Here is a 19235-nt window from a genome sequence, read left to right as displayed (position 1 = left end):
GCAGCAGGACAGGAGTGAAGCCTGTGACCTCCAGAAAGGCAGTGTATTGCTTAGCAGTAAATTTGGTCTTAAGTAGCTGATAATGAAGAGACATTAACTGCTCTGCTGACTAGCCAAGTAGTAGGCTTGAGTTACACCGTATTGTCCAGCCACAAATCTTGGGGACCGATTGTTTTTTTGTGGTAGATTTTTGTTTCTATCCTTGTTTATGGTTTGTTTTTTTTTTTTTTTTTTTTTTTTTTTCCCTTTCCTAGACAATGTCTCAATTCCCCATTTTCAGATTCAGGGTGTTTTTTAATACGGAATTATACTTGTTTTAAAGGTACTCAAAAGTAATTATGAATCCCTGATGGTGTGAAGTCTTCTGGAACATCCTTGTTCATATAGTTCATGATATCCAGTCTCGAGCTGTTTAAAAGCACTGTTTTTCTTTGCCTCCTTATGTTGTGTGCGTGTTCGTGTGTCGAGTTCTATGGCAGCTGTATGCTTAAGAGTCTGTTGGCACAGGTAGTACTGCTTTGGAGTTGCCCAAGCATTCTGAGCTGTCAAAAGGAAAGCAAAAAAGCAACCCTGTGCCACTGTACCTTCTTGCTTTTGCTCTGCCTCCTACCTAGTGTTGACACAAAGATTTGCAGGACACCTGGTGGGCTGAATTGCAGGTCTTATGTGACTGGAACAGTCACTAATGGGATGACCAAAAATGCAAAGCAAACTCCCCACTCACCCCTAACCCAGCTGTAAGCTGTTATCAAGGTTCGGAGACTGGAATGGGGCTGATCTTTTACTTACAGAATGGCAGTAGTACATTTTTTTTGAGGAAGGCAGGTATTTGATTCTTCAGTCCCACAGTGAAGTCCTAACCATAGACAGCGTGTAGAGTTTGCCTATGTGAGGACAGCAGAGTGTAAATGCTGAGCAAGGATTGTAGTTTTCTAGGGCTGGGGCAGGGAGATTTATAAGAGGTTCAGGCAAGGTTGAGCTTTTGGTCTGTTTAAGGAAGCCAAGCAGATACAATCTTGTATCATGCCCTCTTTGAGCTTCTGATACTGAGTCCAGGAGCTCAGCTGAGACAAATTTGGAAGACTGAGGTTATTACATTTCCACAAACCTTGTGAAAATTGGCAGATAGGTGCGGGTCCATACTAAGGCCTTTGCTGAAGGCAGCCTGGCAGCCCAGCAGTGTCCTTGCTGTCTGGCCAGCTGGGCTGGAGTGAGTTAGCTCCAGGTGAGCTGGTACCCCAACAACTCTGGCCTAGGGCGAGTGTCGCGTGGGAGCTATGGGGAATCACAGTCAATGCTCTCTGGGAATGGGAAAGGTTTGGAGGGGACTCTGTCCTTAATTCATCTCTCATGGAATAGTCTGTATCTAAATAAACCAAAACAGATACACTCGAGTAGTTATGTGAGACATGGGCTTCGTGTATTCTATACACAAAGGAGTAAACTATACACTAGGTAAAGAGAAATTCTTTGGGAGGTGAGAGCTTTACTGCACTGGCATTACACACCAGAATTCTTCCTTACTTTCCTAAATCTCTGTTCAGGTACACAGATACATACAGGTATGTTTTTTCATGTGGTCTGAGTACTAATAATGCTCTTATGCTTTAAAGTTTTGGTAACTTCACACTTTTGAAAATAAGACGCTGCAAATGCTAGCTTATATATTTAAGGATGTTTTGACATCCTTATGTCAAAATGTGGATGTTGTTACAAATGTTTATATTCTGGGAAAAACTATCTAATGATGAGAATGAAACACTTCATAACATGATGTGGTTTTGCCTCATCAGGTTTATCTTGTCACGACATTAACTCTTGTGCTATGCTGTGTTCCTACAGAACGACAAAGGGCAGATTCCAGCAGATGTGGTTCCTGACCCAGTAGATATGCCACTGGAAATGGCAGATGCAGCGGCCAGCGCAAAGGAAATCAAGCAGATATTGCTGGATGCAGTGCCTCTCTCATGTGACATCTCAAAAGCCATGATTCCAAACTATGACCATGTCACGGGCAAGGCCATGCTATTATCACTTGGCCTGAAGCTGGGGGATCGTGTTGTTATTGCAGGACAGAAGGTATGACGAGCGACCTAATATTACTCTCATAATTTCTGGACAGTCAATTTATTTACCCCTTTGGAGACATATCTCAAATTTGAGGGTCTGTAACCCTTTCTGGGAGATATCAACTCTGGATGGCAGTAAGGATCTGGTTTCAGAAGGCAATAAGCTGAACGGTTGTGTGTTAATGTCACTACTGTGAAAAGCTGTTTTGACAGGCACAGTCTGCATTTTGTATCTGCAAACAATTTTGTAACAGTCTCCTATAGCACATCAGCATGTCTCAGCTTTTATTAACATTTTTGGTGTCACATCAAAATGATGGTAAAATTTAGAGAGTACGTTGTGAGTCGCCCAGCTTTCAGTTATGAGTATGTTGAATTACCCCTGATAGTTTCCAGAAGGCAGTAAAAGGAAAATTCAATGCTGCTTAGCCTGTAGTAACCAAATTTCACTGGTGCAATGCAGCTGAAATCTTTGAAGCAGTGCTGTGCCAATGGGGCTGTTATATAGTTCTGTGGAAGTATAAGAAGGTAGCTAATATTGCTCCAGCTGAAATGTGAATAGCTTTTAAGAAGCTACTTTGCTAGACACATCTGAAAAATGCGTATCAAAATTGTCACATCAGTGTCACAGTTAGTATTCATACCTTTTATTTGCTCTGATAGCAAGGGTTCTGAGATGATTTAAGAGTGGTAGAACTCTTTTAAAGATTTCAGATATTTTTCTGGTAAATATTGAAGAGAGTTGTGACCAAAATGTTATATTTGAGTAGCTTTACCTCTAATGATTTTTCTAATGTAACTTCAGATTTGTAATTGTTGCAGCTGACACGTCTTAAAGTGAACGCCTCCAAGGGTGCAAAGCAGCTTCCATTCTGTATTTTCATTTGGTGTCGTGTTGAAATTGGGTCAGGAAAAGTGAAGGAATTGCTTGCTGTGCAGAAGGCATTTTGACTGAACTATGTAGGGGAAGCTGCTTAGTCTTTAAAGAGGGTAAGAAGTTCACAGAGGTTTCTTTTACAGAAAGCCATTGCACAGTGAAAACAAGGGGAGATGATGTAGCTGCAAGTTAATGGAGGCTTTATAACAAGAAAGGGAAGAAATTAGTCCTTTTGTGTATCTGCCCTCCAAGTAAGGCACATGGACTGTTTGTACTGTGATGTACTTATTGTGTATGGATAAAGCTTCCTGGGTTTAGGTGCTTTTTTTTTTCTTCCTTAAAATTGAGTATACTATTACAGTGTTTTTAAGTTGTTGCTGGAAGCAGTTTTTCTGCTGCCAAAGGCCAGCAGGGCTTTTCAGCTAGCTGTTTTTTTTTTAAGGGAGCCAAAGCTGTTATAGGGCAGGTGGGAAGGAAGAACGTGATTGTGCTTTTTTGGTCTTCCTTTTCCAAGTCTGCTTTCCTCCCTTCCTCTCTTTGTGTGCGAGGAGCTGTTCTGCACTCCTCCCACATAGTTTCCCACCCACGTTCTCCGTTGCCTGAATGGGGAAGCTGATCTCAGCCCTGTCTTCCCCTCCCTCGTGATACTCATAAATGTGTGCAGGGTGCAGTAAATGGTGAGAACAGGATGATGAAAGTGGTGCCTGTTCTTAACCGCCTCTTGGGGACGTTCTTGTTTCTGGAATACAGGAGCTGGGATGGGCTCTGGAACAGCAGCATTTTTACAAGCAGTGTTTATAGATTCCTGTTCTCCTCCCTGCTTCTGCAATCTCCTAATATATCAACTTTAATGAAGCTTGAAAGCCAAACACAGTAAATGCCAGAGGGAAAATGCATTCCTCCCTTGATTCCTGCCGCACCCGTCATTCTAGTTGTCTCACAGAGTAGGAGGCTGTCTAAGCAGGTGTTGATGTGACTCCATGATCTGGAGTCCCCCAGCTTCACCCTCTCCTGTTGTACTGGATCGTGTTATCTGCATAGACACTCAATGAAATGTGAGTGCAGGGAAATTTGCTTCTCATCTGCGAGGTGTCCTCTGCTCTACCTGCACGAGTCCTCTGAGAGCCTCAGTTTTGCCATCTCTGTGTCCAGGTTAAGATTCCAGAAGGTTTTCTCCCTGTTCAGGAGGTGCCCTTTGGCTGGCACCTGAAGCATGGAGGAATCTGTTGGGCTGATTGGCCAAGCTTCCTCTGGCTGGATCAGTGTCATGTACCTGCCTATCACAATCAAGTTTAAAGGAGATTTTCAGAGTAGAAGAAGAACAGGCTCTGGGTCGTGCTTATTTCTGTACAGATCATGAAGAAAGAGTAGCTGGAAGGTTTTACAGTGAAGAAAAAGAAATGGTTTCTGTCTGTTTACTCTCTGAGGACTAGATTAGACAGTGAAGTCATCATAAAATATGAAGTAATAATATCAAGGTCACATGAGATAATGAAAACTGAGCAAGTGAAAGATCAAAGATTTTTATTACTAAAACTATTTTAAAAATCAAATATAAAAATGAATTTAAATCAATGTTAAATGCATCTCTGTTCATTATTCCTCCAATTTGGTTGAAGTGTGTGAGCTTCTAATGTATATTTGTGGAGACTGAGGTCCACCAGCAAGACTAGTCTGTCTTGATATTCTTGATATACTTACCTGTGCAGATGAGGTAGTATAGTATACATTGGAACAACAACAACGTGTGTAAAACATTGGGGGGCTTTTAAAATCTTGCTTAATCATAAGGTGAAAATAAATGACTAATCTTTTCCAAAGAAAAAATTTATGCTCTGAAGTTTTACCCTTTAACCTTTGCAATAGATATATCTATAGGACTTTTTACCTAGTATCTCCACGGAATCTGGCGTTCAGCAAGGTACCTAGCCATCATCCTGAAACTATTACTGTGGAAGACACTGAAAGTAAAACTCCTCAGGAGGCACGTGCTCCTGTGCCTTGCTGACTTGCTTTGCACAGTGGTGCTCACTGTCTAATTCTTGTCTGTTACAAGATCTGTCAACGACTGCTTTTGTTTATTACAAAATAGACCTTCTGAAAAATTCATTGGCAGGCATTAAAAGATGGGAGTGTCAATAAGGAAGGGAGGTGGTTACCTCTGTGTTGTTCTGACCCAAAGCTTGGAGATGACTTGACATTTCCTTCCTAATCTACACTGTGTTCTTGTCAACAATACCAGTTTAAACAAGCTCATTCTGTGTTGATGCTTTTTGCTTTAGGTTGGTACATTAAGATTTTGTGGCACAACGGAATTTGCCAGTGGCCAGTGGGCTGGCGTAGAGCTGGATGAACCAGAAGGAAAGAACAATGGAAGTGTTGGAAAAGTCCAGTACTTCAAGTGTGCCCCGAAACGTGGTATAACCTCTCATTTTTTTTCTTACATTTTTTAAAAACCTGAATGTTTAAAAAAGTGTAGGAAGGTTTGAACCTTTTGGGAGAATAAAAACAGATAATAAATTCTGTTGCTTTTCTTTGTGATGCTGTTTTTTTTTTTATTGATTCTTTTAACTGTTTCTAATGTTTTGGCTGCAACTATTTGGAAAACCACTGAAACAATCAACCAGTCAAAATGTGTGGTTATTTCTTTGAAACAGGTAATAATCTTTCCTGGTTTTCCATCTATATTGTTGAAGCTTTTTGTGTTGTAACAATAACAGCCATGTTTCTTCACCTGCTTTGTCTTCATTTCTAAGAGATTCACACTTGTAGTTATCTAGCTTTCAGCTTGATTTAATTGATATTTTTTGGACATTCATGGTATACAAAGTCTTGTGGACTTGCTAGGACAATAAGAAGATTCTAAGTAATAGTTTTACTGACTTCTTGAATTACTCTGTTCAAGTTGGTTGATAAACTTTTTGTTTCACTGGTTGAGCTAGTCCTTACACTACAAATGCTTTGACAGTGTAGCAAGCTGTGATCGTGGCTGAAAAAAACCCTTAATTAATTGATGCGACAGATAGCAGCCAGAAAGTTTTGTTACATTAATGTTACCCCTGGTTCTTTTTTTGCTTGTATAATTTTCTCTCCAGGTATCTTTGCACCTCTTTCTAAAATAACCAAGGCTTCTGATCACAAAAAAAGTTCTGTACGAAGTTCTTCCACGCGGTCTTCACCTTTGGTCAAGTCCAAGAAAATAGATGTGACACACATAACTTCCAAAGTGAATTCTGGTCAGTATATTATTGATGAGACAGGGCTGTGAGACACTGATCTTCATGAATTTGCAGCAGCCCTGTAAACCTTGGTATTAAACACTTGTTAGGATTCAGTTTGTCACTTGGGACGAGAAGGTGATAAGATATTTATTAACTATGTGTTGTCATTAGAAGAAGTTCACTAGCCTGTAAACTGGTACTGGAAGGGTGTTGTGTGTAGCTGTTTAGTGATTATAGTGATCTGATGTACTCTGACAGGTTATCATCTTTATATATTATAAAAGTTCACCACAACATTTATTCTTGAGAAATTAAAGTAATTTCTGATTGGCTGTGATACCAGTTCAGTCTAAACTTATTGTGATTGCACATACTAAGATCTTCCTGGGTAACTTGAAACATCTCACTGAAATCAGTGAAAATCTAGAAACTGATCTGTGTACCACTTTATGTATAGAAATTGAAGAAATTTAATTTATTTTCTGGCAAAATTATCAAGGAGCTATTTAACTGATTGTTTCATCTGCTAATTAAGTTATCTGAGTAAAACCAGAAGCAAATCAGAAGAGAGTCTGCCTCAGTCTACCAGTTGTTACAGGCTCGGTCCCTGGCTCTGGTTTAGTTTCTGAGTAATTTACCCAAATGACTTAATCCTTCTGTGTCAGTTCCCTCTTAATCCTTCTGTGTCAGTTCCCTCTTAATCCTTCTGTGTCAGTTCCCTCCGTGTGAAGTACCAGTGACGTGTGTGACGCACCTTTTCTGTCTGGTTAGCTCCCAAGCCTTTTGCACTGCAGACAGATGCCCACCCTGTCTAGTCTGGCTGGCTACATAATAATGTCCTTAAACAGATTACATTAGCATTCTTTTGTCTTTTGAACCCTGTTTAGGTGACTCAGACTAAGGCAGCACAGCTTAAGGGATGGAAGATAGCAGACATTCTTCCCGAAGTTACTCAAGCACCCAAAATCTCTTTGCTCTTTACCAGCAATTTGCAGGGCATAGAGACAGTGTACCAGGCTGGTGCAGGAGATGCAGTTTGGCAGCGTTTTGGATGACTTATGTAACTCTTATCTATGTAGATTGAGGGAGAAGTAAGCTTTAGTGATGTATTTACAATTAGCACAAGAACTAAGCTATTTATAGATGGACATTTGCATAAAAAGCTTCTCAGAATAATCGGTTTGTTGGGAGCATTGCTCAAGAGCAGATCTAAGCTGACTTTTTCTGTTCCATATTTTTCAACAGTTTGATTCAGTCTGGTGTGAGCTGTTCGTAAGCATTAAATTCGTAAGGGAAAGGACCGTTTCCCTTGTCACAGGTGACGTGTCCCAAGCAGCTCAGTCATAAACCACCTTTTCTGTTCACAAAGGTGAATTCCTGCCTTTGTAAATTGTAAACGTTTGGTACTTCTCTGTAGGTAAAAATTGGAGTGAATTATGGATCATCTGCCCAGCAGAGCTTGCATCCACTAACAGTAAATCTGGAAGCTGCCGTTTTTAAGACCTTCTTGCATTGGAAGGTCCATTAGAATTCCTGGTCCCGGCTGGGATTCCCTGCCTGGAGTAGGAGGATAAAGCTGCAGGGGCAGAATTTTGTTCTACAATATTTACATGCATCACCAGATTACATTTCTTTCCTTTAAACTTCATCTCTGCTACACTGTGGTTTGTAACAATCCAAGAAAAACTAATACGCTTTTTGTAGATTACAGTTATAAGCTGCAAGGTAAAATATAATACTGTATAGGGATTTTAAATTTGAGTTGCTTTTACTGGATTTGAATAATCCATCAGATTGATACTAGATCTTTTCCAGATTTTTAGGAAAAGGATTACTGTGATCAAATTGAGAAATGTCACAAACTGGCTAAACCATTAAATTTTGAAAAATACAGTACATTTGCAAACTAGTTCAAATGTAGTTGAATTAAGCTGAGAGATTAGTTAAAGTTGTGATTATTTTTCTTTTCATGACATGGAGGGGATAAATCACAGATAAGTTTGTTCTTCATTGAGTTTAGGGCAGGAGACTGTCAGAAATGCAAAATGACTCTTCACAAATAATTTACATGGCCCTACTAGTTCATATGCCTATCACAACATTGCTGATCTGAGTTGGGCTCTTAAAAATCATATTGGCATCCTTCATTATTTGTAGACTGAATGAAGATTTGATCTCAAATCTCTCTCCCAGAACTTTTGTTTGTAATCTTTAATGTAGAAATCGTGATACTAGTGAGTAGCATACATTAAGTACTATAAAAGTGAATGTTGTGTATATAATAGATGTAAATGTGTGAAAGATTTAAGTAAGACTCCAATATAAATATTAGTCTTTTGCAGACAATTTTTTTTTTTTTTTTATTGCTGGCAAGGTAGTTTGGACTGGTTTAATGTGTTAAGGTGTTTAACGTTTGTGCTTATCCACCAAAACAATTCTGCAGTCTTGTTTTACTCACTTATTCAGAGTCTAGGGAATTGTATTGTGTTATCTGTTTTATCCTTGCATCCGCTAATCTGCAAATCTGTCCAGTTGTTTTTGTGCATCACCTTCCTGTAAAATTATTGCTCATTGTTAGGATGTGTATATCTAATTGTAAATATTATTTTCATAGGCCTGAACATGGCAAAAAAAGACAGTGCTTCCGAAACCAACTTTGTGACTGCTAACAGGGGAAAAACTCTACCTGCAAAAGATGGTAACTTTTTTTTATTATTTTCTAACATCTTGAGGAAAAAAAAATTGGCTGGGGCAGAGGAATTATTACTGCCTTATCTCTTTAAAAGTCCTGTATCTACACTACAGAGAAGTCGCCTTATCTCTCTGTATTCCAGTCCCAAGCAGGCTGTACACTTTTAGCTTACTAGAACACGAGTGATTTGTGTGGATGTTCGGGTGGCATTCTGTGTTGGTTCGGCAACAGCTTCTATCCAAATACATGGGCAAGAATATAGACAGGCCCTTAAAGCTGAAGACTGTCTCTTAACAAATGGTCTTACAGAGGATCTGCGGAATTACCTTCTTAGGTTTCTGAGGGGGACCTCTTGCCCTGTATCATCACTGCTTAGATTTTAATGAAGAATTGTTCACGTATTCAGTTGGAATTTTTATTCTCTCCTGTATCTGTATGTTCAGGCTGGTAGAATGAAGTGTCATCATCTAAGAGCACTTAACAGTCTTGGCATTGTGTCATGGCTGACTCATAAGAAATGAGAAATATGAAAATGAATCAAACATGAAAAATGAAACTAGCTTTTTAAAAAGTTCCTTTTACATATGAATCTTTCTCTGCAATTATCTAGTTTCAGAACTGGAGACTGACTTCTACTGCTTCAGTATTTTGTTTGCTGAACTTTAAAAATAAAGGGATCTCACTTTCAGGGGTGTCTTTAACAAACTGTAAAAAGCCATGTCTCCTTTGAGGTTTTGTCTATAAAATCATTCTGGAAGTGTTGGTAAAAGCAATATTTCTTTGAAATAATTTGAAGTGTAAATTTGAAGATACCTTCTTTCAAGAAAAGCATCTTTTTATATCCTTTGTAAGTGAACAGTTATGAGGAGGAGACTTGAGGAAGAGGCTAGTGTAAGGTATTTAAGTACTGTCCTGTATGATACTTTTCCAGAGGCGAGCTAAAAAACCTGTGTAGACAGAGGTTTCCAGTCTTGTATTCATGGGGAGCACTTAATGGCTTGGTCTGCAGGTTCTGGTCACACAATGAAATTAAATTGGCAGCACAGTGTCTCTGTTTGATGGATACAACACAATATCCACAATTTATAGGACTCCAAAGGCTTTGCAGGGCCCAAGTGATGTGGTCTGAAGCCTCATTTTGGGATTTAGTGGTTTAGATGATACTGCTATAAGGCAGGTGCAGAACCCTTTAGGAACATCTAACTTAGAAAATAGTTGGCAGTGGTTCTTTGTCAAATAAGAACTCCTTCAGCTTGAGGTTTTCCTGGAGTTTGTGCTGAGTTTTTCTTTTTTTTTTTTGTGTGGGGTTTTTTTGGTGTGTGGTTGGTGGTGTTGTTGTTTTGTTTGTTTTTTTTTTTTTTTTTTTTAATCCCCAACCTCCCTAAAACCCTTGACAAATCAGAAAAAAGGCCCAGGGCGTGAGGGACAGGGAAGATGGAAAGGAGTAAGGAAAACTACAAAGTTCTGTAGCAGTACTGAAACAGTCAGCTGTACAAATACACCCTGAGAATGACATGCCTGGAAAGAGTTTGTATAAAAGGACATAGGGATATTGAGTATTACAAGGTAGGCAAGAGTCATTTTTGTTATGCCATTGCAAAAGGGGAAAAATACTGGAATATATAAAGATGGAGCTTCCGCTGTGAGGTACACAAAGTGACCTGAATGCTTTCCCTGGCATAGATAAGGCCCAAGGTAGAACACTGTGTCTGGTTTTAGACACTGCATGTGAAAGATGAGAATCAAGTGGAGAGAATTCGGAGAAGACGCCACAATAACTGGAGGTATAAAACATGACTTAGGAGAAAAGACTGTTGGAATTTATGATTGTGCGATTAAAAAGACAGACAATTAGAGGGATAAAACAGGAATTGTTCAAGTACAAAGAATGGTTATAACCCATTCTGCATGTGTAATGAGAGTAAGAAGTCTTGAGCTAAGACTGTGGTAATTTAGGTTTTATATTGGGGGGGGGAAAAAACGCTGTAACAGTACAGATAATTGTGTGGTGAAATACATTGCTGAGGAAGTCCTGAGATCTCCTTGATGGGAGGCTCTTCAGAAGAGGTCATGCACACCTGTCAGGAATGAGCTAACAAATAATTGTTTTGCCCGATGGAAGATGAATGGGTTAGAGGACCTGCTCTTCCTTCCCCTGCCTCATGATTTCTCACAAAAGGAAGCATCAATGTCTGGTTTAGTTTCAGTGGTTTTGTTGTGCCTGTGCAGCAGTGCTAGGTGGTCTGACCTCTGCTGAATCCCTCACCAGACTGACTTCCAAATGTGGACTTGCAGTATGTGTTTGCGGACAGACGCATATATTTATACCTTGGACTTGGAAGCTTGTCTAGTTGCCATTTTTTTTTTTTAGTAATTTGCATTTTTTTCATTGTAGCAGAGCTGCAGCCAGTACCTCAGAGCCTTTAGATCTCTGTCCCCAGATACCTCAGCTTTTGCTTTGACCTGCTGCGTTTGCCTTTCTGCAGCTTTTCACTGTGTTGCCAAATTGGAGGATTTAATTCTTGAACGCGCTAACCCTGTGTTGATATCAAGGTGCTTTGTGAAAACTAATGAATTAAGCCTCTCAGAATTCTGGAAAGTTTGATAAGCAATTCATTTTTTGCATTGAGAAACTGAGGCATAGATGTGTCTTGCTGTACTCTGCCTCATTTTGGGTGGAAAAGGGGGTAGGAGAGGGGAGAACTGATGAGAGCCTTGAAAACAAAAGAGGAAAGCTAAACATAAGTCTTATCGGACAGTTTAGATGTCAGGGTTTCTAAATGGAGATAAAAGTGATTTATTTCCCATTCTTATTTTATAGTACAGATTTTAATATTAATACAGTATGTAATGGAATATAATAGGCTTTAATCCAGACAATAACTCACTCACATAATATCACCTTCCTTCCACTTCTCATCAAATCTTTAATAGGCTGGATGCTGGAATTGTGGTGGTGTGATCTCTTATTACCGAGGCTTCCATATTGTAATAAATCTGCTTGGGACTGTTTAGAAGAAGCCTCAGAGTAATAACAAAGGGCTTTTTGGAGACCTTGTCCAGCACTTGGCTATCACCTTATTCCCAGGGTCCATGTCATTCCTGACAGGTGTTTGTGTAAATGCTGCTTGAAAAAACTTGTAATTTGTCTCTTTACTTTGTGCTCTGCCTGCCATGAAGAACAGGTAACTTCCTCCTTACAGCAGCTTTCCCTTCTGATTAATCTATCCCTTTTTTTGAGTAGGATCTCTGATGGACTATTTCCATTTGTGTATTTTAGGTTTTCCTGGGTACAGCAGCTCTTCTTCTTCTACTACCTCCTTGGAAGGCAAACAGAAATACGCCAAGAAGCGGAACTCAGCTGGCAATAAGAAGGCAGTGACTCGAGTGTCTCCTGCCTCAGCTAAGATTGGTGCTGGTACGGGCTGTTTTATTGAGGTGTATTTCCACAGGTGGGACCTTACTGCTCTACTTCTTCGTGCTTACTTCTTGGGCTGTTTCAGAATCTGACATCGTGCAAGGAAGACACTTGGGAAGTAGTTTAACCATAAATGTGTTTGGCAACTTTTAATGGAATGTCTCCAAAAGGACAAGTGTTCTTGTCTTTGGTCACTCTGCCTTTCAACTGTAGTCCATAGTTTTCATCCTGAAGCAAAGCGATTCTTGAGATAAGCAAAATTTGTGGTGTGTGGCCATGTGTTAAGAGTACACTGTTAGAGACAGATGCTCTCTTTACCAGTCAGTTGGCTTGCTGTTGAAGACTTTCTTAAATTTTAAAGATACAGTGTCACTAATTTTGGATCTTGTTCTTCTCTTGACCAGGGTTCTATAGTTCTCCGGCTACGAGGAAAAGTCCTTTTGACGAACGAGAAATCCAGGTTGGAGACAGAGTATTGGTGGTAGGACAGAGAACAGGCACTGTTAGATTTTGTGGGACTACAAAATTTGCACCAGGTACTTGAAATACTCCTTGTGTATGTTGTGGAGTCATTATGCAGTAGTTTACATGTGAGCCCATGAACATTAAGAGAACTCCCATCTTTTTCCTCACTCTCTCAAAAAAATTATAAATTTACTGGTTTGTTTCAAAGTTCTTACTCTTTCCTATTTCTCATTGAATATTTTTTACCTCAATGTGACTACCAAGACAAAAAAATAATGGTTTAAAATGTGACTTTTACTTGTCTACTAACACAGCTTAATGAGAAGAAATATTTTGATGTTGAAATGGTAGGGATTGTAACAGAGCTTTCTGAAAATCCTCAGTTTAGTCTCCAGAGTGATAAGTAGTTTACTGAGATCACATGCCTTTACTCCTTGCTTTTTGTAGTAAGTCTTTGTGACACAGCAATCCTGTACACTTACTCTGTTGTGCCTGTCTCAATCTTATCTTCTTGGTATCCTTAAGAGGGTAATTATGAATACTTAAATCTTAACTAGCAAGCCTTTAGGCCATAGGACTGATGAAAAGTTACAAACATCTAAAGAAGGTCCAAACCCTACCACCATTTTCACAGAACCATTAAGGTTGGAAAAGATCATCAAGTCCAACCCAACGCACCACTACTACGGCCACTAAACCATGTCCTGAAGTACCAGGTCTACATGTCTTTTGAACCCCTCCAGGGATGGTGCCTCCACCACCTCCCTGGGCAGCCTGGTCCAACACCACTGCTCTTGCAGGAAAGAAATTCTTCCTAATATCCAATCGAAACCTCTCCTGGAGCAACTGAAGCCCATTTCCTCTCATCCTATTGCGAGTTACTTGGGAGAAGAGACCAACCCCCACCTCACTACAACCTCCTTTCAGGGAGCAGTAGAGAGCAAGAAGGTCTCCTCTGACCTTCCTCTTCTCCAGACTAAACAATCCCAGTTCCCTCAGGTTAGCCTCATAAGCCATGTCTGAAGCATGTTGCCCTGCTCTGGACCTCATCCAGCACCTCAATGTCCTTCTTACACTGTGGTGACCAAAACTGAACACAGTTTTCAAGCTGTGGCCTCACCAGTGCCAAGTCCAGGGGCATGATCATTTCCTGCTGGACACATCTTCCTTCCTCCCTTCCCCTTACTAAAAAACCACTTTGCAGTGAAGCCAGGTGCTTTCCAACAGGAGCGAGTTGTTATAAATTCTGGAAACTAATTTTTAAGTACTATTTGGTGTAATCACATTCTATGTTCTTTATGTCTGTATCTATAATCTCGTTATTGTAACAGTAATGCAAAGAGTTGGTAAGTACTGGTGTCAGTACCTAGTTTAAATGAGGTCCATTTGATTGGTGCATAAGTGGCAATACTCTGTCTTGACACGTGGTGGCATCAATATTTAAAAAAAAGTTACAGTGACAGAATGCAAGATTGTAGCACAGACTATGTTCACTAGAACAACTAGCATCAGAAAGCTGTTTGACAGCATAAGTTTCCTCCCTCTCCACTCCAAATTAGGGAACAACATTTTTTTGGAGAAAAAACACAGTATTGTAAGAAGTGAGGATGGAAAGATGACAGATCTTCACCATTTGCAAAACCAGTAGTTTATAGAAAACCTAGCAGCTGCATTTTTTAAGTATTTTGATTTTAATATGCATCAAAGCTCTGGAAGTTACCCAAAGTTTATTTCATTTGCTGCAATGCAGGTCTTTGTTTAATTCTAGAAAAGGAAAGGGGGAACCTGTGACATATGGAGCCCTTCTAATTCATAAGCTGTCATCCCTGTGCTTCTGCAGCTGATAATTACAATTACCATTTTATCCAGTGCCTTAGTACCAAGTGACTTGAATTAAATTTTGAATCTTCTGGGAATGGATAGCGTACGGACTGCTAATGGAGTATGAAATTTAGCACCTTTATGTAATTAGCTCACATTTATCACAGGTTATGAATGATCAAGCTTATTAACATCTTGATGCCTAATTCAGTGTTCTGTACGAGATGAATTGCTGGCCAGTTCTGGTTCTTACACCCTTCTCTTGATACCATACAACCAGCAGTGCAATTTGTATTAATCATACCTTGCTAGACAGAGAGAAGGAATGAATTAATATCAAAACTTTAATTTTACTGTTGATGATCTCAAGTGAGGCATAAACTGTGTGGTCAGAGGACTGAAGAGGGAAATCTGAACCATCACTGTTCTTCTTCTATGTCTCCTTTTTGTCAAATAGCCACTGTTCTAAGCAGTAACATTCTATTTGGCTTTAGTATATATATCAAGTATAGGTATTTAGTGTATATATAGTTTTACTTTTTCTATATTAATTAAAATGTCAATTTTCCTGAAAGCATATAACAACGCTGAGGCAATTATCTTTAGATTTATTCTGATAAAAATGTTTGCAGTTACATAGGTAGTTACTTTATAATATTTACTATACTTATATATATCTTATAATTACTCTAATTCTATATTACTATATATACACTATAAAGATATTTAAAATTACAATTATTATTTATAATATGTACTAGAAATATCTAATTTCTAACTAGAAGCCCTTTTCCTTGATGTGGGTGAATGCCAACTGTACCAGCTGCCCCGATGAAGGAGGGCCTGCGGTGTGTTGTTCAGAAGGTGTGACCTGCCTGTTTTGCCATGCAGGGTTCTGGTGTGGCGTTGAGCTGGACAAGCCCCACGGGAAGAACGACGGCTCCGTGGGGGGGGTGCAGTACTTCAGTTGTCTTCCCCGCTACGGAGTCTTCGCACCACCCTCTCGGGTGCAGAGGTAAGCACTGAGGCTGTTTGATGTTTGTGTGGCCAGACACTCTCCTAATACATTTCCAGTGGGAAATGAAGTTTTACGGCAGATATGGACGAAATAAATGTTTTCTTCTGCTAATGGAAATTTATAACCTCCATTTAAAAACCTGGTGGGTTTTGGATCAGCCTTTTGAAAGTGGAGTACAAATTGGAAATGGGGCTCCCTGTGTTTCTCTTGCAGCCACTTCAAGTATTTTCATTCCAGGGCCTCCATTTCTGATACAGTCTGTGCCCATTAAACGTTACTTTCATCACCCAGCCCTGACGCACTGAGCTAAATGTGCTTATAAAAGGGAGTTGCCCTTGGATATGACTGGAAATACTGTTCCTATTCCAGCTAACTGCACAGAGAAACCAAAGCATCCATCACTTTGTAGTCTCTTTGCTAGGCTGCAGGAAGGATGTCCAAGGAGTACTCTGCTCTTTCCTTCTGTATTTGTAGCTAGTTGCTCTGCCAGGCATGTTCTTGCTTTTCTTTCCCCAAATAGCAAAGCTCAAGCAAACTGTTAAAGAACTTGCCTCAAGTTTACCGATGCTCTCTTGCTGAGCAAAAGGCAAGTGACTGGAATAAACTGGTTTGCTCTGGGCACCTCTTACATACCGGCCTCATTACAGCTGAAATGATGGAATGGCTTGAGTTGGAAGGGACCTTAAAGATCATGTAGTTCCAAACCCCCTGCCATGGACAGGGACACCTCCCACTAGACCATGCTGCTCAAAGCCCCATCCAACCTGGTCTTGGGGCATCTACAACCTCCCTGGGCAACCTGTTCCACTGACTCTCTACCCTCGCAGTGAAAAACTTCTTCCTAGTTTCTTATTTAAATCTACCCTCTTCCATTTTGAACCCATTACTTCTCATCCTGTAATTACAAACCCTCATAAAAATTCCCTGCCCAGATTTCTTTAGGCCCCCTTCAGATGCTGGAGAGCTGCAATGAGATCTCCCTGGAGTCGTCTCCCAGCTGAATAACTCCAACTCTCTCAGCCTGTCCTTGTAGGAGAGGTGTTCCAGAGCTCTGATCATCTTCGTAGCCCTCCTCTGGGCATGCTCCAACAGGTCAATGCCCCTCCTGCACTGGGGGCTCCAGAGTTGGATGCAGTACTCCAGGTGGGGGTCTCACAAGAGTGGAGGAGAGGGGGAGAATCACCTCCCTCAGCCTGCTGGCCACGCTTCTGTAGATGCAGCCCAGGATCCGGTTGGCTTTCTGGGCTGCACTTGCACATTGCTGGCTCATGTTGAACTTTTTCATCAACCAACACCCCCAAGTCCCTCTCTTCAGGGTTGCTTTCAACCTATACTCTTCTCAGCCTGTATTTGTGCTTGGGATTGCCCCAGCCCAAGTGCAGGACCTTGCATTTGGCCTTGCTGCATTTAAGAAGCTGTGGTGTGGTCCCACCTCTCAAGCCTGTCAAGGTCCCTCTGAGTGTCATTCCTTTACTACAGCGTGTCGACCACAGCACACAGCTTGGTGCCATCTGCAAATGTGCTGAGGGTGCACTCAATCCCACTGTCCCTGTCACCAAGGAAGATGCTAAATAGCATGTTAGTGTCTTGGGGATGGAGGGAGAAGGGAGAGATAGAACTGAATCCATGTTTGACAAGACAGACTCCACCAGTAGGTTTGATCAGAGTTGAGTCAAAATGACTTCTTTGTTGTGCTTTTGCTTTTCAGACTAACCGGGTCTCTGGATTCTCTCGCAGACACTTCGTCAAGTAAAATAAATCACACTTTTCCAGGTAGGAACACAAGAAGACACTGTGGTTTGGCTTGGGTGGCCTACTGAAGGCCACCATTCTACAACCAGAACCTACTGCATAAAGCCTACTTCTCTGAAAGCTCGGTGGATTTTTCAAGGAACCCAAATGCCAGCCAATTGGCAACCAGTCTGGCTGGTCCTTTCCTGACAATGTAGCCTGCAGAAGGAACTGTGGAGCACTGGTGTTATTAACCTTACACTGCCAGAAATAATTGTCAGAGTTCAGCCTGTTGATGCTCCTCCCTTATTCCTGTATTGCATTCTGATCAGAGTTACCTGTAAGTTCAACCTGCTCCTTAATCCAAACCGAGTTTGAGGAAGGGCTCGGTGTAGTCGGGGGTCCTCCCTATGAAATTACTGATGTTTCTGGGAAGCACTCAAAGTAGCTATTTTTCCTTCCCTAAGGTTTTTGTGAAAAGGCTGCTTCCAGTGACCCTTGTTTGGTTTGTTTAATTTCATTTCTGCCCTCTCTGAGAATTTGAATGTGTTACGGACACACAGTTTCATGAGAAGTTTCATGGCTTAATTTCCAAATTGGAGGGGAGAATGTGCAGCAAATGTAGTGCAAGCCACATATAAAAGAAGCCACAAAGAATTTCAGTTCATAAAGGGTTGGTTTTTTAAGCAGTCCTACACAGCTTTTTAACCTTTCCACTTAGGTTTTAGACGGAGTCTAAGCACCACTTCGGCATCTTCACAAAAGGAGATAAACAGAAGAAACTCCTTTGTTAGGTGAGCATCTTGAATTTAAAATGCTTGGGTGAGCTGGCTGGTTGCTTCACTGTTTCTTGCTCAAAAGAAAATCTTTATGCATTTGTAATGTTTGGACCTTTACATGTTCATTCCTTTTCTTCCAAAATGGAACATTAGTAGACTATTTTTCTGTGGGTGTCCAGGATGACAGTCCTTGGATTCAGGTTGGCATTAAAATAGCTTTCCAGCTGTCCATGGCTGCATATTCTTCAAATTCTTGTATTTTCACACAGCTGGGTGAAGTTCAGAGGATCTTGTTAAAGGACTTCATTTGTCCTGGTGATCCTGACTCACCCTTGGATGTTGAAAATTTGTTTTCGTTAAACCCTTTCAAGTCCCAGATAAAATGTTCTGTATGGCTTATTTTACCAATAAGATCACCTATGGTACCATTGGGTGAAAGGAAGTTGATTTTCCAGCTGTTTCCAACCGCCACGTGTACGAGCCTGTTAACGCTAGTCCATGTTTTGCTAGTGACAGAAGATCAAACCCAGTTTCTTAAGAAAATCATCTTTTCAGATTTTTGCCCCCCACACTTCACTGAATTACAGATTTACTCTGGATTTTTTTTTTTTTTTAGAAAAAAAAGACACGTTTTTGCTTAAAACTCTTTTTTTCTTTCCAACTAGATCTAAGAGTTCTGTGTTACGGCGCAGCTGGAGTAACACCAGCACAGGTAACGCGGAGGGACCAGTGAAGCTGCACGAGGGCTCTCAGGTTCTGCTGACCAGCTCCAATGAGATGGGGACCATCAGGTACATCGGCCCCACAGAGTTTGCCCCGGGGGTGTGGCTGGGCCTGGAGCTGAGGAGCGCCAAGGGCAGGAACGACGGCTCGGTGGGGGAGAGGCGCTACTTCAGCTGCAGGCCCCGGCACGGCGTCCTGGTGCGGCCCAGCAGGGTCACCTACCGCGGCATCAGCGGGGCAAGGCTCGTCGAGGACATCTGCTGAGCCAGGGCGGCCGCCCACCCCAGGAGATCAGTGGTGGAAAAGGCACACACAAAAAACATTCTAGAATGCAAACTTATTTTGAAATTATTAAATCTGCATTTGCGTTTTACATATATATAAGAATATATATGTATATGTGTGTATATAGTATATATAT

The 19235-nt window shown here is 40.8% G+C and overlaps 1 protein-coding gene across 1 annotated transcript in view; it reads left to right on the top strand.

Annotated features, from left to right (window-relative positions):
* Nucleotides 1-19078, top strand: part of CLIP4 (CAP-GLY domain containing linker protein family, member 4) — a 27476-nt gene extending 8398 nt beyond the window's left edge. The window contains exons 6-15 of the mRNA XM_008938647.1: nucleotides 1843-2079; nucleotides 5229-5364; nucleotides 6042-6182; nucleotides 8782-8865; nucleotides 12140-12277; nucleotides 12682-12813; nucleotides 15455-15578; nucleotides 17290-17354; nucleotides 18034-18106; nucleotides 18757-19078. Coding sequence (XP_008936895.1) covers nucleotides 1843-2079; nucleotides 5229-5364; nucleotides 6042-6182; nucleotides 8782-8865; nucleotides 12140-12277; nucleotides 12682-12813; nucleotides 15455-15578; nucleotides 17290-17354; nucleotides 18034-18106; nucleotides 18757-19078 — 1452 coding nt within the window. The remainder of the gene's footprint in view (nucleotides 1-1842; nucleotides 2080-5228; nucleotides 5365-6041; nucleotides 6183-8781; nucleotides 8866-12139; nucleotides 12278-12681; nucleotides 12814-15454; nucleotides 15579-17289; nucleotides 17355-18033; nucleotides 18107-18756) is intronic.
* Nucleotides 19079-19235: the final 157 nt, after the last annotated feature.

The sequence above is a fragment of the Merops nubicus genome, unplaced genomic scaffold (assembly GCF_000691845.1).
Source record: "Merops nubicus isolate BGI_N331 unplaced genomic scaffold, ASM69184v1 scaffold3654, whole genome shotgun sequence".
In the NCBI taxonomy this organism is placed as follows: Eukaryota; Metazoa; Chordata; class Aves; order Coraciiformes; family Meropidae; genus Merops; species Merops nubicus.
Note: the sequence above shows the minus strand (reverse complement) of the source record. Positions and strands in the feature narration are given on the sequence as shown.